Below are 24,075 nucleotides of genomic sequence, written 5' to 3'. Positions count from 1 at the left end.
GGGGGAAGATGTAGAGGCATACTTGGTTGACATGGTGACTCGGGGTTGCCAAGTGGTGATTTCTGCGCAAACACGTGCATTGGAGACAGTGGTGTAGGAGTTGGAGCAAGTTCTATCTTTCATGCGAGCTAGTTGCCTAGCTGCCTTTACAGTATGCTTCGAGGCATGAGGAAGGTCTAACTTAGAGACTCTAGAGATAAGGTAGGAGTGGATTGGTAGAGAGCCCCTAGTAGAGAGCTAAGTGGAGAACTTGATGCGGGATATAGCACAGGCATATCAAGCTGCATACTATGCTCTATGGAAGAGTCAGGTAGATCAGGTAGTAGCAAAGAAGGCTCGGGAGGAGACAACTACCAATTTAGTGACAGTCAGCTTGGGAGTCAGAGCAAGCAACACTCATTAGCCAATTGGAGGCAATTAAACAGGAAAGGGAATTAGAGAAGGTCACATTCTTACTCAGATGGAGGAAGAAAAGCAAGCCAACAGTCGGCTACAGATGGAGTTTGATGCAAAAGAGGTGGAGCTTAGGAATTTACCAGAGATGATGGAGAGATCTTTAGAGATTTTAACATGGGCTAAGGCAGATCTGAACACTCAAACCCATTAGGTGCACGAGCACGAGTTATGGGCATAGTTGAAGCCTAGGACACCCACACTAGGGACGTACCCTTCTTCTTCTTAGTCTTGTTTTGATGTACATAGTTGTTTCTATTTTGTCATTCGGAGACGACTTTCTTTTGGGGGGGATGATGTTGTCGACAAAGTCTAAGCCCAGTTGACGGGATTAGTTAGTGTCCGAAAAGTTGCATGACAGTTGAGTCACTCCTTCGGGATATATATGTACATTGTCCGAATTGAACTATGGATCATCATTGTACTCATGGTTGTATACTTTGCTTATACGAATAAAGTATTATCTTGTTGTGTGTTATACTCTAGTCTTTGAATGCATTAACTATCTATTTACTTTGTATGGTAAACATGTTCAAGATCATCTAGGAGTCTGAGGCACCTTGTAAATTTTTTGATATGACTCGCTCTCCAGTGTTGAATTCTTGGTAGCTGTGTGATAGATCTTCCTCAATGTTCTTCGTCTTTCTACTTGTGTTTGTCTGTTGCTACTGTGCATTGTTCTCTTTTCTACCATTGTTGTATCACAGTCTTGTGACTTGGAAGGATGTCATTATCTTTGAAGACTTCAGCGTTTATTATCAAAATAATTCTGGTTTGTATCCCAGCCCTTGAAGACAAAGAGTATCAGATCACCTTCTTGGATGCGAAAGTTCTAACCTGGTCTAAGAAATCAAACATAAAAAAGGAATACACAATATGGATTCGAGATGGATGTTTATACAAACTTTGTAGTGTTCAAACACAAGCCTTAACTCATAATGTTTCCACTACTAATGAAATATGTCATAGAAGGTTAGGACATCTTCACTTCCATGCTCTACCTTCTATTGAGAAACTTGTTACAAGACTACCTAAATTAAATCAAGAACATAAAGGGATATGCAAGTGTTGTGCATAAGGTAAGAACTCTAAGGGGACTTCTCATTGTAGTGAGAATAAATCAAAAAATGTACTTGAACTTATTCACATTGATTTATGTGGACCGATGTTAGTACCCTCCTTTGGGGGATTTTTGTACTATGCTATTTTTGTTGATGAGTACTCTAGGAAAACCTGGATTTATTTCCTGAAATTTAAATAATGCAATGAAATACTATCAAACTTCAAGGAATTTAAGGCCTTAGTTGAAAACATGATTGGGAAAAGAATAAAAAATCTAAGGTCAAATAATGGGGGAGAATATATCTTTAAAAATTGTAAAGAATTTTGTAATACAACTAAGACTAAGAGGGAGTACACCGTTCCTTACAACCCTCAACAAAATGGGGTAGCTGAAAGGAATAAACATGACCGTGGTAGAATCAGCTAAGGCCATGATGCTTGATCAAAACCTTCACACCTCATTTTGGGTTGAAGCCTCAACACTGTTGTTTACAAACAAAACAAATGTCCTCATTCTATTCTTGACAATATAACTCTTGAAGAAGCATTTACTAGAAGTAAGCCTAACTTAAGTCACTTAAGAATATTTGGTTGCCTAGTCTATATTCATATTCCTAAAGAGAGAAGATCCAAACTAGGGCCCCATAGCCCATAAAATTTTGGCCTATCTTATCATTGCTCATAGTTTAGGTAGGGTGCGGTGGCTGGCAACACCATGGTCCATATCGCATCATGAAGTATGAAATGAATGCAAATTGGTTCTCTTATCCATCGGATACCATATTGTTCTCACCAAGATAGATATCTAGGGCTGTCAGGGAAGAAAGGATATTTGTTGGATATAGTGAATCATATAAAGCCTACAGGATATACAGTCCTAGTTAGAAAGTAGTTGAACTTAGCAGAGATGTAACTTTTGAAGAAGACATTGCCTTCAAAATATTTAAAAACATTAATGAGACAGATGATGAATCTCCTCAATACATGGAAGAGTATCCTGACTTTGAGCTTCAGAGGGAGATACTTTAAAAAGATAATGAACCTATAAACCATACTCTTGAACCTCATGACTCTACCACTAATAGGAAAAGACCTCGCTGGGGATTTTTTTTTGAAGAAGTAGAAAACTACGTAGTGCCAAAGGGTACCTTCAGAGAAAGCAAGAAACCAAGAGGCTATTCAAACTATGTTGCCCTCATGAGTGAACTCATTAAGTCTGAATCTTCTAATGTTGAAGAAGCACTAAACCATCAAGTTTGGAAGGATGTCATGATTGAAGAGTACCAATCCATTCTTAAGAATGATATTTGGGACATTGTACGTAGGCCTAAAGACAAGTCAAGTTGTCTTATCCAAATGGCTAGTCAAAACCAAACATGTAGCAGATGGAAGCATTGAAAAACATACAACTAGATTTTTCGCCAGAGGGTTCTCACAAAAGGAAGGAATCGATTACCAAGAGACATATGCCCTAGTTGCTCATTACACTCCAGTAAGGGCAATAATTTCCATTGCCACTTCAAAAGGATGGAAAATACGCCAGATGGATGTAAGGACTGCATTTCTAAATGGTATTATAAAAGAGAAAGTATACCTAGAACAACCTAAAGGATTTGTTATGCATGAAGGTGCTTCTCATGTTTTCAAATTGAAGAAGACTCTTTACGGCCTCAAATAAGCCCCTAGAGCTTGGATGAAAGGATAGATAATTACCTCACCAAATTAGGGTTCTCCAAAAATGAAGCAGATACTAACCTTTACTTCAAGGTAACAAATAGTGATATGTTAATTCTCATTTTTTATGTTGATGATTTACTAATTACAAGTGTAGAGCATCTCATCAAGACCTTGCTTCCATAGTTACACCACCCTAGGGGACGGGGGGATGATGAAACAAGGGGACAAGTTTCTGGGATAGGGGGACAAAGGGGCCTTAATTTGGGGATGGTGGTGGGATGACAGGGGTTGGTGGTGGAGGAGAGGATGGGTTGTATATACTATGCATATGGTAGTTAAAATGCTAGTTATGAAAAGATGTATTGCAATATGAGATATAAAGATGTAAAAGAGTAAATATTCGAACATTGCATTGAATTGGAACATTGAACATTGAACATTGAACATAAATAGTTGGATCAGCAAATAGTCAACATTGGGATGTCCATCCATCCTTGGTGGAGGTGGTGGAATTTGGTGGCACTGCTGGGGATGGGGGAATAGAGTCTCCAAGTCCCTGGTGCGTCCCCGTCTCTGGGACATGGAGCAAACAGGGGGGGCGCGTCCCATGTTACTATGCTTGCTTCTGAATTTGACATGAAGGATTTGGGTATCCTACATTAGTTACTCAGATTAATAATGACAAGAAGACACTTGCATTATTTTGAATCAAGGTAACTACACTTTTGGTATTTTAAACAAATTTGGGATGCTGGACAACAAGCCTATGTGTACACCCATGGAGATAAATCTACAACTAAAGGAAGCAAGCTTAGAGTCAGAATTAGCAGATACTACTCTCTCTCGACAAATAATTGGATCCTTGATATATTTGGTAAATAATAAGCCAAATATTTGCGATGCAACAAATGTACTTAGTTCATGTGTGAACCCAGAAAAATACATCTTGTAGCAACAAAACACAATATGAGATATCTACCTAGAACTATTGGATTGGGATTAAAGTATGATAATGTAGATATAAGTCTACATGTATATCCTGACTCGGATTGGGCAGGAAGTGTTTTTGATTGGGAAAGTACCCCAGGGTGTTGTTTTAGTTTAGGATCAACCATGATATCCTAGTTCAACAAAAAGCAATCTTGAGTTGTACGAAGCACTATTGAAGCCGAGTACATTGCAACATCCATGGGAGCTCGAGAAGCTATGTAGTTGAGAAAACTCTTGGTAGGGTTGTCTGGACAAACCATGGATCCCACCTACTTAATCAAATTTGGGAGTAGATTATCTTATCTTTGGCCTTTAAGAGAATTGTATTGAAGGAAGAGACTATAGGGTAAAAACATAATCCCATCCTAGGCATTAGGTTGAATACTTTATTGTCTTCTAAAATGCATGAATGTTTCTGAAAGTTTGGGACTAAAATACTAATTTGAAGTAGTCAAACTTGTGAAATTCACATGCATGCGCATTTAATTAGTGCAGAGCACTCACTTATGTTAGTTGTGCATGTTATAAGCTAGGTGTTCCTCTACCAAGTCACAACATCTTTACTTGTTTTAGCTTCTTTGGACTCAAGGTCGAATCTCCAATATTCTCTTTGAAGTCATACATGGCTTGAGAGTATGTAGCAACCAAGCTCAAATACTATGATTCAAGTAAAGGACTATATAGAACTTGAATGTAGAATCTTCTATCACAAAATTGGGTTTTATACCCCCCATGGTATTGGCATTAATAGGTTTTGGTTTGCTTGATTGTAGATCAAATTTCCAACTTGGTGGGATATTAAAATCCCTTGACTTATAAATTGATCCACATCATAACATAAAGACCACATCATAATGTAAAGATAACAACTCTAGTGAAGGCTTCTGTAAGCAATATTGTCTTAAGAAATGAGAGAGCAATAACAACACATTATTGGGGCTTAATGCATGTTACCGATCAACTTTAGATAGATCAGATAAATTTATTAATGTCCAACAAATGATCAAAAGGGGGTCAAAGGGATTGAAGAATATGCAACAGGGAGTTATGCCATAGCAGCAACACCAAACATTGCGTAAAGAAACAAGCCCGAAACAATAAGAAGAAAAAATGACAACCACAACAAGCCTTCATATTAAAGGAGGGGTTGTGAGCATGTGTGATGCTGAAGTGAGTGGTCTCGAAGACAAATGACCTCCCCTAGGTAAAGGGATGGACACCTCTAATCGACGTAGATAGAGATTAGGCTTCTTTGAAAAGGAAATAGAACCTCCCTCTAGATAGGGCAATAGAAAACAAAATGCTCCTTGGTCAAGGTTTTTCTGAGGCTACATAATTGACAAATCATGTCCACTTTGTCAAGCTAGTGATTCATCACAGCTTGGTGGCAATGAGATCCAACTCAAAAGGAACCAAGGGGGATCTAAAGGGAATGTGGCCAGCCACAAGATAAGTAAGAAGGGCAAACAATAAACCTATTCTTTAACTTGAGGAAGTGCTCCGCATAAAAAGTCATCATAGAATGAAGATCTCCATGGGTATTGACTTGAGGTGGTATGAATGAACTTGTCTATAAATGTTGATTTTGATATTATTGTTCAACTCCTTTATAGAAAGGTGTAGATGGTGAGGGGCATCAAGGGAGTTCTGGAATGGGGAGAGGTGACCCATCTCAATCCCGACAGACCCAAGAAGGGTGGAAGCCTTAGCATACCAGCCACGTGTGCTCCTGAAAGTGATAGACTTAGAGGATGGAAAACAAGGTAGTGGTTTTTGTGAATACCTCGTTGGAAGCAGGGAATCCTGAATGCGGTGTAAGAACCAAACGAGATTCCTATTGAAGTGAATTGCTTGAGTTTGAATGGTACTGAAGTGGGACATTGATTTGTGGCCTTGAAATCTAAGAATAGAATGGAAATATATATTAGTTTATTATATGTTAGCCTTTCATTTTGAAAGTATGTTCACGCCACTTTAAATGATAATTTCTATGAATTTTATCTTATATATGTTCTTGGTAAGAAACATGGGTATAACTTATATACCTAAACCTGGAGCCTGTTGAGCTCTTTAATCTAGGTCACCAGTATTGCAGTTATTATATTATTATTGTGTTTATTATCTGATATACAGTGCAGATATATTTACTACAGTATACATTATAGGCATCGTTTAACTGGTGAGCTGAATATGAGAACCACTTAAGAAATGATATGTTAATTCTTTTAGAAAATGAATGTTTAGTGTTATGTAAAGGCAGCAAATAGATTCAGTGGAGCTTTTCAGTTTTTAGTTTTCACATACTTCCAAAATTTTAGTTTTCTTTAGTCACAGTTTTATACTCTGTATTTTGGAAATGCTCCTGGAATGAGAACATTTTGCATTTTTTTTCTTCTTCAGCTCATGCTAGTGCAAGGAATAATTCATTTGGAAATTGTAGGGAAATTTTATATAATTGATAATATTTAAAATTCTGATAAAAGTTTGAAATATTAGTGATATAGTGACAATTTTCAGTCATTTTAATTACATTGAGATTCCTTCAGTGTTGTAAAACAAGTCTCTATTCATGTTCCTTGAGGCATTTTCTCAAAATTTTGATCTCTTCTTTTGAGGTCGGTTTGCAAATATAGATATTTTATAGCCTAAATCTTCTATCTGTTATTAAGTTCAAAATTTTGATGTGATTAGGGTCTCAATACTGGTTTCATTGCTCAAAATAATTGTGGTAAAGTCTAAGTTTTTAAGAGTATCTTATGTTTGACTTGGTTCTTTTCCTGTTACTCGTAAATGACTGAGCTTCGATGGTTTATAAACATCACAGATATTCCAGATTAATGGTTCCATCAAATTAATAGCTGTGATGGCAACTGCATCTTTGCTGCAATTTTCACAAGTTTTGAGGACTCCTAGACAGCACAGAGATCTAACCTGGTTTGAGGTATGTATCGGTGAGGAGAAACTTGTTTAAAATTTAAATCAACAGCCATACTAGTATATTTATTATAAAGCCAAATTTTATAAAAATTTCAGGTCCAAGGTCAGTAGAGTTTCTGAAGGATTTGAAATAAGATATACATTTCCAAATCAACTTCCATCGAAATTCTACCAGTAATAGTTTTGTTTCCTCCAATTGCTGGGTTGCTAAAATATCTGCCCACCAAGTTCGGCGATTTGACAAAACTGCAGGAGTAAAAAGTTGTCCTATTGCATTAAGTTTCAAAGTCTACCAGAAGTGTTTTTCTGTTTCCAATCGCTAAAGACCCACCATTTATTTGGATACCATATGCTTAAGTGCTGCGTACAAATATTGGGAATTTGACAAAATTGCGGTGTCTAAGGTTGAGCGATTTTAATGTTTGCCTTGACCACATAGAAATGGTTATCCAGCCGGGGTTCTTTTCTCCATGTCGATGTATTTACTCCATGGAATTGAATTACCGTCCTGTGACTAGGAAATTGATCTCTCCACAATGTTGACCCAGTTTGAGACATCTAGAACTCTCCAACAATCACTACTTAGTAGAGGTCGATTGTTTGCCGACATCAGTCCATCACATATTTCTGTGCAGATGTTCAAAGTTGGAAAGCATAAGCTTTAATCATGGTCTCTTAGACATGCTGAGAATAGATCTTCCCGTTCATCTTCCAGGGGAACCAAACGGTTCTGACTATATTCCGGATTTTGAAATTCCAGAATTGGCTATTTCCAGTATTATAGATTTCCAGCATTCTGCAATTTCAGCAACCAAACAGATCCTAATTGTATGTAATCATCTAACATCTGTAAGGACTTTAACTATGTTATGGTAAATTGATGCTGTATTAAACAAAAGATATGAAAGCTCCTTATGGAGATTTACTAAGACGATGTTTTTAAAAGAGACAATCACGAACTCAAGAAGAAAATAGAAGTTACGTAACAAACTAAAGACGAAGTAAGATGACCACTAAAGAAACATTACAATATATTTTTAATACCTTTCCTTAATGGTCTTGGTCTAACTACCCTGCAGAAAACTGTACCTGTTTTGTGGTCATAAAATCTTTAGTCAATTATGCTGCTGTTGAGACACTCCCTGGATTTGTGGAATGTCAATGACCAAGAGTAGACAAAATCCATCCAAAAATATAGATAACGCTGCCCTTTTCTTCAAAATGCTTTGTAACAAGAGACAAGAGCTCGCTACTAACCCTGCCATTGAGATGAGTGTGCCACTAACCCTCCTAGAATTTGCAAAACTTTTGAGAAAAAATTATCACAAAATGTCAAACCTGATGTTGGATGACAAAGTTGTCTCTCCTTGTGGCTAGAGACACACATGAGAACAACTGCCACAATTTTGAGGAAAAGTCAAAAAATCTTCAATTGTTTACTAAGAGCACAATGCCTAGGAAGAGACTGCAAAAAGTCACCATTTTTGAGAAAAAAATTGCCAAACCCAAGAATTGTATATCACCATTTTTTTTAGGAAAAAAAAGGTAAAAACCACAAAGGAATCCTGCACAACTTTTCTGAATTATAGAATGCAGAAGTGATATTTGATGAAATAGATAACTAGCATAAAATCTGAGACATGCATCTGCATATAAAACATCGTTTTTAAGTAAAAAGTGGTAAAACCTCTCTAGAACCTAGAGAGCCTTCTCCGACTAGAGTAAACCCTTAATTTTTGAGGAGAAAATTATAAACCCATTTTTTTTTTTCAAGAGACAGTTATTAAAAACCTCAATAATTTTTTTTAAGGAAAGAAATTATAAAAACCCATCAAAATATTCTCAAGGGAAGAAATAATGAAAGCACATCAGAGATGTTTTTAAGGGTAAAAGTAATCAAAACCCATCAAAGAAACCTTCCTGTGACAGAATACAAGACTATGTGTGGTATCTGTGACAGAATACAAGACTATGTGTGGTAGACAACATATGCAAGCAACATGCAAGTACATGTAATAAAATGCAAGACATGTGAGAAATCGCAGGATGAGAAGCCTTGACTAGTCTTGCAGGTTGTGACAAAAATATTTTAAGACAAACTGCAAGATTCTCATAAAATACCTCCAATGGATTTTATTTGAAAAAATTGAAAAACAAATGTGAAAAAAATTCAAGATCAAAAGATGCTGTTTTAAAAAAAAAAATGCAAATTTCTACCCGCTCTAATACCATTTTATGGTAAATTGATGTTTTATTAAACAGAGGAGATGAAAGCTTCTTATATAGATTGACAAAGACCATGTTTCTAAAAGAAACAATCATGAACTAAAGTCGAAAAAAGAAATTACCTAATAAACTACATACCTACTATGATGACCATTTAAGAAATATTACAATATCCTAATAAACTACAGCTGTATGTAATCACACATGTACTCTTTTTAGTGTTTGATGTAGTGCAAAAGAAAAATATGCAATCGTTGTTGCATGAATAATTACCAATTTGAAATTAGTTGTTAGATATCTAGAGTAGCTTAGCATGGTTACTTTCTTTAAGTTGTAGGTCAAGTACTGTCCATTCTCTGCTTTCTTTTTGTTCTTTTGACAATGTGGTGGATGTCAATGTAAACATGCTTTTAGAATAGAAATGCCAATGCTTGTGTCCAATCCAGATCAAGGCTTGAGCAATTGTCATTTTATTAATCTCCTTTATATATGTTGTTTTATTTTTAAAAAGTGTATAAGAGGTCCAATCTATTTGTCTTACACAAGTGCTGCTAAGAAAGTTCGTTATGGTTCAATCTAGTTGTAGTGCACCAAGACACAGTCAAACAAACACTTGCAGGTTCTCCTCTTCATGCTGGGAGTTAGAGGCTTGACACAATGCAAGTACAATTGTAAGTGAGGTAAATGAGATTAAATACAAGTCCTTTGTAACTCTTTTAAATTCATTAATAAACTAAACCCAAAAATTTAAAAGATGTTATTGCCCCTGCCTTAGTTCACAAACTTGGACTGATGCTTGGCAAACCAAAAATTAGCTACTCAGAGAGTACTCTTTGAAATCTCGGGAAAATGTCAGCAAAAGTCAGCACCTTAAAAAACACTTCAATTCTTGAAAGAAAAATCACATTGGTTTTGAATTTTTTTTTTCAATACAAAATTTGGCTATAAAATATATCAAATGAGTTTGGTGGGGCTCGGGATAATGGCCTCAGCAAGGTCAATGGGCAATGTCCCTCATAAAGACCTAGGGGCAGTGCCTCCGGCGAGCTGAGGAGTAATAGCTCCAACAACATTGAGAGGCGGAGCCTCTACCACTTACCCCAAATGAAGACTTCCAAAACCACACAAACCTTCATGGTGCACCACACTTTCATAATTTTTAGAAAGGCTGAAAACAATGCTTATAAAGCCAAAAAGACAAGAGTGTTATGCACTGTCTAGCCCATGTCTTTTCCCTGGAATTGTGACATGTTGTTGGTTCTGTGAGTTAAATGGGAAAACTCACTTACTTTCTGGTGAGTACTTAATCAAAGGTTGGTTATTTTTTTCCAAAAAATCCTGCGAAAAGCTTGGTGGGTAAACCTCAGCAAAACATGCATAGCAAAAAAATGATGAGTACATCAAACACTAAAAAGAGCCCAATAAGTATGCAAACTAGGGTCCTTGCAATCCAAAGTCAGCCCTAACAAGTATATCTGAAAATGATGTGGTTGTCCAACAAGATACTTTCTTTCCTAATCTTATAGTTTTTTAACGCTTTCAAGACAAACGATTGGTTTTTGGTTCTTGCATGACCGGACCTTCATGCATTCGGAAGCAAATGAAAAAGAAGACTAGTCGCAATGCTGGTGCATGTTGAACCTCAAATTGCCAGTTATTCATTACCAATCATTGTCTTATCCACAGTTGCATGCAATACCCTAGTTCACGATTTCCGTAATACTGGTACATGGTCAAATGTGTTTTGAAATACCAATCATTCCTTGGAATATGCTTTCTAGCACAGCTAACACATTGCTAAACTAATATCATGTGTCTCTGTTTTAATCCTTCTCTATGCATAAACCTAGCTATGTTGTTCCCATCCAATAATAATTTCATTCTATTTTCTCTGGAATGGTCAAACTCTTCCTTTCTTTTCATCACAATCTTTTAAACTTAGGCATTGATGTCAAGTCAAAAGTATGTGGTTTAATTCAGTTCTTATATATGAACTTAAGATTCCTTTAACCTCTTGAATTGTACAACAAAGTTAGATGTTCCATGGACCATAACACTTATGTGTACTCATAAGATGTTTCTTGGCAATTTATGTGTTGATGTTATGGCGTTGGGAGCTTTCTTTCTTTCCTAAATTTGAAATATATAATCTATTTATTATTGAAGACAACAAAGGGTCCTCCCTTTAAAGCGTTAAAACTTAAGACATTGAAGGGTCAAGACAAGTTTATATACTTCAATAAGGAATTCACATATATAAGACCGATTGATATCTTTTATTTTCTGAGAGATTGATACTAAGGAATTATTATGATCTGCATATTGATCATCTCTTTGTTTAGCCTACTGTTTGTGCAAATTGTAAAGCAGTCTTTTGTTCTTTCATAATACATATATAAGTGATATTTGTGGTTGGGTTTTTCTCCCTCAAGTTGGAGAGTTTCCAAGGATAATTCGTTTTGTCCATTGCCTGTTGTGTCTTATTGTGCATTATCTGTTATTTCTGCATTGTCTTATTTCTGATCACTATGCATATCAAGAATTGTAACAAGCACCTGCACCAGCCAGTCCTAGCATCCCACAACACACAGTCACATTATGCAAGATTCAAACACAAATATTGTGGGGTATGCAATTTCTCTTCCTTGGTGTTGCTTGAAGTTGGAATCTCCTCTCCTAAGATATCCATCCATAGTGGTACCTTTGACAATTCTTATAGACATGGAGATTATCATTGAATGTTATCATTGTATAAAAAACTATAATAATAATTAGTAGTAAAATAATAATGTTCTATTTGGTATATAACAGTCAATTATGTCATTTGGATAGTATATAGAAACTTTCTTTGCTTCTTTTTATTTAGCTTTCTTTTTGTTGATTGTTGCAACTTTCTGTTACATAAAGATCTCTTGTAATCTCTGATTTAAGAAGTCTTCTGCTCCTTTGTTTAATATCTATGAAGGAAGATTCAACAATTTCTTGGTGGAAGTTTTGGCAATTTTTATATAAATTTGTGGGCATCAATTTGAGGGTTCTTTTGTAACTTGGAAATCAAAGGTTTTATTTACTGTTTTTTTGTATTCCTTTTCTGGAGCCAAAAAAAACTAGCTTCATTTTTGAGGAATTACAGTGTCTTGAAGGTCTTAAAATTGTGGATTTTCTTCCTAAAAAATAAATCTCTCATTTATTCCCCCGATGACCTTAAGAAATTTCTTGGTAGCCTTGATTCTTTTTCTGGTCCTTAAGATTTATTCCCCCGATGACCTTAAGAAATTATTGAGTGTCCTTCTGATCTGAATGTTATATAACTTTGCAATAAATCTGAACTGGTATTATTGCTTGAGGGAGCAGACTTAGTAATTATTGAGTGTCCTTCAATTGTAATAATTCCTACTCTATATATCAAGACCAAAGGGCATGATGACCCTACCTAGGTCGGTTTATACATCTCTCCAGAAAGTCGGCACCTAAAGGAAGTGACTCAAAGTTAACTAACATAATTGTTAGTTATGATTAGTTTACAATATAATCTCTGCCCCTAAGATCGCCGCCCATTCTAGAGTCAAACCTGGTGCATATATACCATCTGTGATCTAATAGGGGAAGATAAAGGTGCGGTCTACACTTTCTCAGACCAGTATAATATTATCGATATTAATATTTAACACTCCCTCTTAACATGATAATCATGCTTAGAGATAACATATCTGGCATCATCAATTACGATGTATAAGCAAAGATTGATACTCTATATCTATCTAAATCTTCTTTAGCAAATAGCATCATGGAACACATGATACTGAGTCATATAACTATCTTGTGATACGACTTATCACTTATACTAGTGATATTAGTATTGTATGTAATACAACACACAGGATGAATCTGAAGAATGATTATATTCTTCATTTATCCAGATTGTGACTCATAGGTATCGGTAATCTTATATCACAACTTGATCTTGAGTAGAGATCTACTAGAGAACAGGATAAAGTTTGAAGAATAAATTCTTCCTTTATCCAAGTTGTGATTAATAGGCATAGAGATGCTTATTAGTGACAAATGATCTTGAACTCATCTAGATCTAACAACAGTTCTATACTGTTCAATACATTATTTGACGGATCGTCATCTCTCATAATGTCCTTTTATAAATATTCATTATCTCAGAGATCATCACCTTTTAAATAATGAATACAGATGGTGGAGCCCATAACAGTCAATAGCTTGACAAAAAAAATTATTTTATTAATAATTTAAAGAATACAAATGAATTACAATTCAACCATACCAAGTCTTCTCCTGAAGTGATCTATCTTCAGTCTAAATAGAGGTTTGGTGAGTATTCTACTGTTTGATCTACAGTGCAAATATATTCTAATTTTACAGTATTCCTGTCTACCATATCTCTTACATAATGGTAAGGAATTTCAATATGCTTGGACCTGTCATGGAAAGCTGGATTCACCAAAAGCTTGATGGAATTATGATTATCACAATGAATAATCGTAGGATTCATAGCTTGCCCAAATAATCCCACAAGTAACTTCCTTAGCCAAACTACTTCTCGAGAGGCCATCGTTGCTGCAATGTATTCGGCTTCTGTGGAGCTCTGAGCTACTGAACACTGCTTTTTGCATATCCAAGATATCATTGGTGATCCTAAATTGAAACAACATCTTGAAGTACTTTTTTTGTCTTAAACACTTCCACCCCAATCTAAATCGGTGAATCCATGCAAATCTAAATCAACTTTCTCATATTTGAGTCCAAAATTAAGAGTGCCTTGTATCTCATAATGTGCTTAACTGCAGCTAGGTGAATCTCCTTTGGCTCACACATAAATTGGCTTAAGGCATTAACAGGATAGCAAATATTAGGTCTTGTATTTACTAAGTACATAAGGGACCCAATCATTTGTCTGTAGATGGTGGAATCTATGGAAGGTGATTCTGCTGCTACTTCTTTAAGCTTATGTAGATTAGTCTCCATTGGAGAAGACATAGTCTTACAATTCCACATTCCAAATCTCTTCAAAATATCTGATGTATACTTCCCTTGATTAAGTATGATACTATTTGAATTTTGTTGTACTTCTAGTCCTAGGAAGTAATGAAGTCCTAAGTCTTTCATCGCGAATTCTCTAATTAGATCTTTTTTGCATTGGTCTATGAGATGATCATCACCTGTTATTGGTAAATCATTAACATACAGTATCAAAATTACCACATCATCTTTATCTCTTTTATAATATAAATTTGGATCGACTTCATTCTTGAAAAATGCTAAGCCGGTGAGATACTTATCAATTCTTTCATACCAGACCCTTGGAGCCTGCTTAAGCCCATAGAGAGCTTTCTTGCACTTGCAAACAAAAATGTTACGATCATGAGTTTCAAATCCTTCGGGTTGCTCCAAATATACTTCTTTTGCAATCTTTCCATTTAAGAATGTTGTTTTTACATCCATCTGATGTACTTTCCATCCCTTCGATGTTGCAATTGCTAAGACTGCTCTCATAGAGGTATATCTGGCAATAGGAGCAAAGGTTTCTAAATAATCAATCCCTTCTTTCTGAGAGAATACTCTGGCTACAAATCTAGCTTTATATTTCTCAATGCTATTGTTAGTAGCATGCTTTATTCTAAATATCCACTTGGAATAAACAACGGATTTTCCTTTAGGTCTTGGAACAATTTGCCAAACATCATTCTTCATAATAGATTGGTATTTTTCTGTCATAGCTTCTTTCCAAGCCGTATGTTTAATAACACTTGAATGATTGGTTGGTTCTGATTTGGATAAATCACTCATGTTTGTTGTATAACTAGAATTTTTTTTAGGTCTTTTGCTTTCTCTAATTGTTCCAGAAGGTGTAGCAAAGTCTTGTGCTTCCTCGACTGTTTTAATGTCCCAAAGTGGTCTTTTCTTTGAATTTTGAGTTTCTCCAAGATTTAGATTTTGAATTTCATCTTCAATTTCTTCTAAGTTCTCCCTCTGAGACTCATACTCACTATTTCTTTCAGAACTAGGTAAGGGAGAAGGTTCTTCAGAACTTAGGGCTCTTTTCAATGCTAGATTTTCTTCAAAAATTACATTCTTACTAAGTTCAATACTTTTTTGTCCAGGTATGAAAATCCTATATGCCTTAGATGTTTCACTATACCCTACAAAGATACCTTTCCTCCCAGAGGGTTCTAACTTAGTTCTCTTTTCTTTTGGGACATGGATATATACGGGGCACCCAAAAATCCTAAGATGACTTATATTGGGTTTAACCTTAGTAAATACTTCTTCAGGAGTTTATCTTTAAGGTAAGAGTGAGGGCTTCGGTTTTGAATATAGACAACAGTACAAGAGGCTTTTGCCCAAAGATAATATTCTAGATTTTGATCAAAAATCATAGCTCTAGTAGCTTCTATAATTGTTCTATTCTTTCTTTTGGCTACCCCATTTTGTTTTGGATTATAAGGAACGGTGTACTCCCTCTTAATTCCTGATTCTTTACAAAACCTTTTAAACAAATCTGAGGTGTATTCCCCTCTGTTATCAGTTCTAAGAGTTTTAATTTTATGTCTCTATAAGTTTTCAATTAATGTTTTGAATTCTTTAAATCTCTTTAGGATTTCTTCTGATTCTTTGCATTTTAAGAAGTAAATCGATGTTTTCTTAGAGAAGTCATCTATAAACAAAATATAATACCAGAATCCTCCAAGAGAAGGAATAGACATAGGTCCACATAGATCTGAATGAATTAATTCCAAAACATTATTTGTTTTTCTAGTGCTATCATGAAATGGACTTTTGATGTTCTTACCTAGAGCGCACCCTTTGCATATGCTTGAATGGTCTTTATTTAGTTTAGGTAACCTAGTAACCATCTTTTCCATAGTTGATAAGGTTTTGAAATTTAGATGCCCTAGTCTTCTGTGCCATATTTCATTTATGTCTTGAGCTTCATGAATTAAGGCTTAAATAGGTCGACTAGATTCTGAATTCAATTCATACAAATATCCTTTTCTTTGACCAATCAACTTCACTTTCTTAATTGAGGAATTCTTTGCCCAAGTTAATACTTTGCTGTCCACGAATGCAACATTATGCTCATCATCTTCAAGTGCTGTAATTGAGATTAAATTTCTTTTAATTCCTTGTACGTAGAGTACACCTTTGAGAAGAAGAGAATTTCCTGATTTTAATTTCAAGGTGTAGTTTCCAATTCCTTTGACAAAATGTGCTGAATTATCACCAATAGTAACTTTGCGAGTAACCTTTTCTGATATAGAGTAGTGCTTCTGTGTATCCTATTATATACAGTATTGATATCACTAGTATAAGTGATAAGTCATATCACAAGATAGTTATATGACTTAGTATCATGTGTTCCATGATGATATTTGCTAATGAAGATTCAAATAGATATAGAGTTCCAATCTTTGCTTATTCATCGTAATTGATGATGCTAGATATGTTATCTCTCAGCACGATTATCATGTTAAGAGGGAGTGTTAAATATTAACATCGATAATTTTATATTGGTCTGAGAAAGTGCAGACCGTACCTTTATCTTCCCCTATTATATCACAGATGATATATATGCATCAGGTTTGACTCTAGAATGGGTGGGGATCTTTGGGGCAGAGATTGTATTATAATCTAATCATAACTAATAGTTATGTTAATTAACTTTGAGTCACTTCCTTTAGACGCCGATTTTTTGGAGAGATGTATAAACTGACCTAGGTAGGGTCATTGCCCCTTTGAGGGACATGCCATTTGGTCTTGATAAATAGGGTAGGAATTATTGCAGTTTGAGGACACACAATAATTACTAAGTCTGCTCCCTCAAGCAATAATACCAGTTCAGATTTATTGCAAAGTTATATAACATTCATATCAGAATTAATGTTGACAGCTCCTCCATTCTTCAGATTAATAAGAAGTTCATTTTCAGCAACCAAGGACAGAATTAAAGTCTGATTGAAAAGATACAGAATTTGCAAAAACTTTACAAGTTGAGATATCAACTCCTACCCCAAATAGGAATCTAATAAAGAATCACCTTCTTGCACAAATAATTGGAAGCGAAGACAAAGGTGTGATAACAGGAAACAAAGTAAATGAGGAGATATGTTTGATAACTCAAGTTGAACCTAAGAGCGCAAATGAAGCATGTAAAGATAATCATTGGATTCAAGCATTGAAGGAAGAATTAGATCAGATTGTGAGGAATGATACATGGGTGTTAGTTCATAGATCTAAAGACAAAAATGTAATAGGAACCAAATGGGTATTTAGAAACAAGATGAATGAGCAAGGCGAAGTTGTGAAGAACAAGGCTAGACTTGTATGCAAGGGATATTCATAGCAAGAGGGCATAGACTATGAGGAGACATATGCACCTATAGCCAGAATGGAAGCAGTAAGGATGTTCTTGGCTTATGCAACAAATAAGAAGTTCAAGGTTTATCATATGGATGTTAAATGAACCTTCCTGAATGGAGAACTTCAAGCAGAGGTATATATTGAGCAGCCTGAAGGTTTTCCTTTATCAGAAGACAAAGACATGGTATGCAGACTAAAGAAAACTCTATATGATTTGAAGCAAGCACCTAGAATTTGGTATGCAAGGTTGGACAGTTATTTGGCAAAGCTTGAATTTGCTAAAGGTACGACAGATAGTAACTTTTATTTGAAAGAAGTTGAGAATGGTTTGCTGATAATAGTAATATTTGTTGATGACATCATTTTTGGAGTTAATGATGAAGCAACTGATAAGTTTGCTGAAGAAATGAAGAATGAGTTTGAAATGAGCATTATAGGGGAAATGAAGTTTTTCCTAGGATTGCAGATTGTGCAAAACAGTGATGGTATTTTCATTTCACAAGCTAAGTACCTGAACAATTTGTTGAAAAGGTTTGGTTTAGAAAGTTGTAAACCTGTTGGTACACCTATGATAAGTGGTCACAAATTATCCAGCAAAGATGAGACACTTGCAGTAGAGCAGAAGAAGTATAGATCCATGATTGGAGGTTTGCAATATCTAACTCACACCAAACCAGATATAGCAAATGCAGTTGGGATTGTAGCTAGATTTCAAGCTGATCCTAAGGAGTATCATTTTGTAGTAGTAAAGAGAATATTCAGATATTTGAAAGGAACATCTGATTATGGAATTTGGTATGATAGATTGAGTGATTTCACTCTATATGCATATATTGATGTGGATTGGACAACCAGTATGGATGATAGAAAAAACACTAGTGGTGGAGCATTTTTTCTTGGAGGAAGATTGGTTTCTTGGCGAAGCAAGATTGTATTTTTCAAAGTACAGCTGAAGCAAAGTATGTTGCAGCAACTAATAATTGTAATCAAGTAATGCGGATGAAGCAGATTCTGAAGGATATCAAAATTGAGTTTGAAGAACATGTTATCATTTAGTGTGATAATGCAAGTACAATAAGTATGTCTAGGAATCCTGTATTGCATTCTAAGACTAAGCATATATCTATTATCATGTGCTGAGAGAGAAAGCAACAAAAAAGGAGATAGATTGGAGTATGTGAGTACTAAAGATGAGATTGTAGATATCTTTACGAAGTCTTTGCTTAAAGATACATTTGAGTACTTGAGAGGTATGCTTGGGGTTATGCCCTTGCCTTCTTTTGAGTAGATGATGTAGAGAGTGCATCAGTCCAATGGTACAAAGCACTATTGTTAGATTGGACTGAATGCTGATGCTTGCCGTATGGGAGAGTATCTGTGATGAGCAGAGTTGTTGAGGACTCTTGGTATTTGGTTTTGAATAGTGTCTTTGGACACTCGAGTTGGTTGAAGACTTGGAGCAACATATTAGCAATTGGTATATAACAATTGGTATGTTGTAGCATTGAGGGCTTTGACATTGATGTCAATGGGGGTGAAGAATATGCATGAAAAACCACTCTTAAGTATGGGGGAGAGAATATGCATGGAAAACATCTCCTAAGCAATAGGGGAGAAGAACTGTATGAATGAAGGAGAGGTTTCTTTTTAAAGAGATTTAGAAAGATTCATGTAAGGAAGCAGGAATATGCGTCTGATGTATTGTGAATTGTTTAGTGTGAAGTAAACAATTGTTGTCAATGAAACAGGAGTATGCACTTGTTGTGTTGAGACTTTTTAGCATGGAGAATTGATGTTGGTCAACAACAACAACAAAACACTATTTGGTATTCTTGGAACTTAGATGGTTTTTCATCTATGTTGCCATCAATGCCAAAGGGGGAGACTATTAGCATGAATGCTGATGATACTACTTTGGGGGAGTATCCTAAGCATTGGAGAGTATTGACATGTTGCATTCATGACTGAGTTTGTCATTGATGTCAACATAGCATGGTTTCTATAAAGATTGGCTGAGTAGCAAACAAAGATTTTAATGATATGGACAATGGTTTGATTGTCTGGTGATGCACAGTCATGGACATGTTCTACATAGTGTCCTGATGATGTTCGCAAAGTCTAAGTCGAAGACGTATGGAAGTTGTACCTAATTTACAGAGAGCAGTTCAAAGACAGAGTATTAGGAAAGTAGTTCCCGATGTTTGTTTGCTATCTTACATTTGAGATGCAGTAAGAAGATGCGCAGTCAGGCAGTGACAGAGGACAGTCCTTTGGTGACATCAACAAGTGCGCAAGCCCTAGTATTGCACGTGTGAAGTTTTGTATAGACTATGAGCTGACAGTGCTATTGTAATTATACATAATTAATTATCTTATTATAATTAATTGGGAAAGCCTCAAGGCCAACTCAAGGAATTATTTTGAAGATATGGTATAAATGAAAGATGCTTTCCTTGTTTGTAATGTGTTGTGATTGTAATATCAAGTGCGAAGTGTGAAAAGGAGTAGAGTGTTTGGTAAATGTGTGTAAGTGATCCAAGGGATTATTGGATGCGAGTTATGTGATCTGATTACAAGATCAGGAGCAAAGGTCTGGTTGATAGGACAAAAGAAGAAGAAGGAAGTACATTTCATTTCTATTATTATGCAAGGAACAACACAAAGATCATTTAGATAGTGGGTTCATTGGTCTTGCCCTTGAAGCTATTTGGGTAGTGGGTCCAACTGTCTTCCACAACTCCTAATAGGGTTGGCACAGCTCCTAACAGTGTTGGAATCTCGTAACAAGGATTCAAAGTCTCCTAACAGGGACTCATATGTACTGAATGTATTCGTAGACTCCTAACAGGGTCTATCCTCTAACAAGGAATATCTATATTAGTACATCATCTTGTGGGTACCATCCCCACTGGGATTTTCCCTCTGATCAAGGGTTTCCCTAGCTAACATATCTGATGTTATTGTGTATGAGTATCTTATTGTGTATTCAGTTTTTATTGCTCATATGGTTAAGTTTGTTTAAGGTTGATAAGTGTGATATTAGTTAGATAATTGATTCACACCACCCACCCCCCCCCCCCCCCCCCCCGCCCCTCGCCCGGTTATATTGGTGGACTATATTCTAACACATTCAACATGGTTGTAGTCTTTGCTGAACAGGTTGGGGCTTTTCAATTCTCTTCTCTTATCAATGGTCTTGAAGATAAGCTTTCGAAGACTACAAATTTTGTAATGTCTCCATCTTTTAGACCCTCAATGGAGTTCTTAGCTTTTCATTCTCTGAAGGCTAAGTGGAGAAATAAGGAGAAATAAATTATATTAAAGTCAACAATTAAATAAATCTAAGGTGACTTTTTATTTTAATTAATTTAATTTTTTAGAAGCACAACTAATTATTGTATTGGAAAGGGAGAAGCTTCAAGAGTGCATTTTCTAGAAGTACAACTAATTATTGCATTGGAAAGGGGGAAGCTTCTAGAGAGTGCAATTAAATAATATTTTATTTCCTTCTAAAAGGGTGAAGGAAATGAATAAATAGAGGCTAGAGCTTCATTGTTAGGCATCTGATTATTGTCAATTGCATTTGATATAAACTTGAGAGAAGAAGCTAAGGTTTTCTGATTTCAGGTAGCCATTGGAGAGCGTCAATTCTTCAATGTTGCAACCATTTGAGATGGTGAAATATCCATTGAATTTGGCATTCGGGAGAGCTTCATTCTAGAGTTCTATTTGTGTTTAAATTGGAGAATACATTTATTGTTGGCTGCTACAGTGCCGTGAACAGTACCCGCACTATAGTACTTGATTTGTTTATGATTGCAATTTCATCTCCTTCATTGGGCGATTTGTATATCAGGTTCTACAATCAATTTGCATCATTTAAATTGGTCATTTGGCATTGTAAAGGTAACTGTCAAGTAGTTGTAGCTGCACATTTTATATCAGATTTAGAATGTCATTTCTACTCAGTTTTTTTTAGGGTTGCAAAGCCCAGAGCCTTGGAATATTATGTTAAGCATTGAATTAGAAAATATCTCACAAAAGGAGTGATAAGTTGTAGGCCTATATATTTGATGTAATGTGCATATTTATATCTTCCATGATTGACATAATAGTATGAATGCCAAGTGTTTGACAAAATACTAATCGGCTGTAAATGCATATTTATCATTTAGAATTCATCTATATGCATTTGAAAAGCCAAAAGTGAATTGCATATGCATTTAGTTCTTTTCTTAGATATAGTAGTAATCAATTATAGGCTTTTAGATTCCCTTTGATATCATTTCAAGCAAGCATAATCAGTCTGAAAATTAGAAACAACAAGCATAGAGATCGTATTGAAGTGTTTGACAATTTTTCTTGACCTACAAATCAACAAGTTGAGCTTTGAATTGATAAGGAATATTACTGTGGCATCAGAGCTTGCTTGCAAAGTGTTTGACGAAATGTCAAACAATTGAATTTGAGAAGAATTTGGTATCTGTTGAAGTTATAACCGGTTGGAGTTATTACATTGGTATCAGAGCGGTTCCCTGCCATCCTGTGGGGTAGGAAATTTATATTTTTGTCAGATTTGCTATTGCATTTGGAGTGACCAGCACTCTAGCATTTTCTACCTATGGACAGACATAGGAGGACTGGCAGTTCTAGAAGTCAGTGGAGTAATGACGAAGTTAGTGCGAAGATGATTGCTTTGCAGGAGAGTGTAACATCCTATTTTTCCGAGTCTTAATTAACAAATAACACTCAAGGAAATACATTTATCACTTAATTTCATAGGAAGTCATTTAAATCAGTTTCGATCATATGAAAAGGGATTGACAGTTAAATTAGTTAAACATAATTTCTTAACGAAGAGCTGAAAACACCCTCAATGAAATTTACTATAGAAGTTAAAAACCACATACCATGAAATTTGAGATCGAAATCAAAACTAAGGATGCTTCTGCAACCACCCGGGTTAGTCCACACATACCACTATAACAAAATCACATGACGACTATCATCTAAAAACCACTATCTCAAAATCAAATGATGATTACGATTAAATACTACTATATTTAAAATTAGGGCATCACATACCACTGTATCAATTAGGGCATCGTTTACCATTGGTTCATTTAGAGCTTTCAGTTATCTCGGTATCACTTAGGACTTCCGATACCACTGATTCAAATAGGGCTTTCGATACCACTGATTCAATTAGGGCTTTTGATACCGTTGTATCATTGAGGATTCCAGTTACCACTGAATCATTTAGGGCTTCCGAATCCTTTCCTTCCGATTACTTAACTGTTGCAGGAACTCAAGATTAGGAGATATGCTCATATAAATGGAAGTTGATATATATATTTATTAGATAAATCTATCCTTCGCAACTAATTGTAAAAATAACTATAATGAGGATATAACTCAATTATTCTTACCTTCATCTTGCAACTACATCATAAAAGTAAAGATACCTGTTTCAATAAAACAATTGGATGCATAGCTTATCTTTGTCCGACGCATGTCCAACAACTTATGGAGAGGTGAAACATTGTCAGGGGCTTAACCACCCAACTTCGGACCAAATCTTATCCCCACACGATCTCTAACGAGAAAGGCCCTCCCTACCCGGAATAGACAAGGGTCATCTTGCCATCCACTGGGCATCCTGGTACTTAACACACCATACGACTTGGCAGCAGGAGATTACAATATTAGGATCAAGCATGAGCTAATAATAATTCATTATTCAAATCTGATTTCTTGATTTTGTTTACAGGTTATATCTTCACCTCTTCACCATTCTTTGGCCTCTCTGCCAGGTGAATTCCTCGATGTCAATATATTCTAATTTCATGCTTGGTAATATGTTAAAGCTTTGCAATTATATGAATTTATTCCAATAATCAAGATTATCTCAGTTTCGATGGCTTGTATAATTGGTGTAAGCTCAAGATCATTTAAATGATTGGATTCATAACACCTCGGATATCAACAGATAGCATAATGGATTATCTCTACTAATCAGTCTTAATCGGCTGAAGAGAATATTTCGAACCAGATAGAGAGAGAAGAATAAAATAAAGGATGGAAAATACATATGCATAGATATTGATTTATAATATATACTAAATTAATTTTTCTATCCTCCAAATCCAGAATCTAAGTATTCTCATGGTTAATCAAATGTAAATCAAGAAAAAGACATTGGACTATTTGTAAAACTGATTGTGGTTGGGAGATATGTATCCGACTACACTTTCTATTCATGTCTTTGCTCAAAATGATCACCAGATCAAAGATACTTATCGGCATATATGTTTCATCAGGCCAAAGTCCCATAATGCCCAT

At 35.5% G+C, this 24,075-nt stretch overlaps 1 protein-coding gene across 2 annotated transcripts in view; it reads left to right on the top strand.

The window, feature by feature from the left end:
- LOC149566430 (mechanosensitive ion channel protein 2, chloroplastic-like) overlaps positions 1-24,075 on the top strand; it is a 136,883-nt gene that overhangs the window by 18,547 nt on the left and 94,261 nt on the right. For both annotated transcript variants that reach the window (XM_089819786.1, XM_089819787.1), the window contains exon 2: positions 7,007-7,123. In XM_089819786.1, the coding sequence (XP_089675912.1) occupies positions 7,046-7,123 (78 nt within the window). In that variant the 5' untranslated portion in view covers positions 7,007-7,045. The remainder of the gene's footprint in view (positions 1-7,006; positions 7,124-24,075) is intronic.

The sequence above is a fragment of the Cupressus sempervirens genome, chromosome 3 (genome assembly GCF_028749045.1).
Source record: "Cupressus sempervirens isolate cs-2001-9-10 chromosome 3, ASM2874904v1, whole genome shotgun sequence".
Taxonomy (NCBI): domain Eukaryota; kingdom Viridiplantae; phylum Streptophyta; class Pinopsida; order Cupressales; family Cupressaceae; genus Cupressus; species Cupressus sempervirens.
The sequence above is the reverse complement of the archived record's forward strand: the minus strand, read 5'-3'. Positions and strand labels throughout refer to the sequence as shown.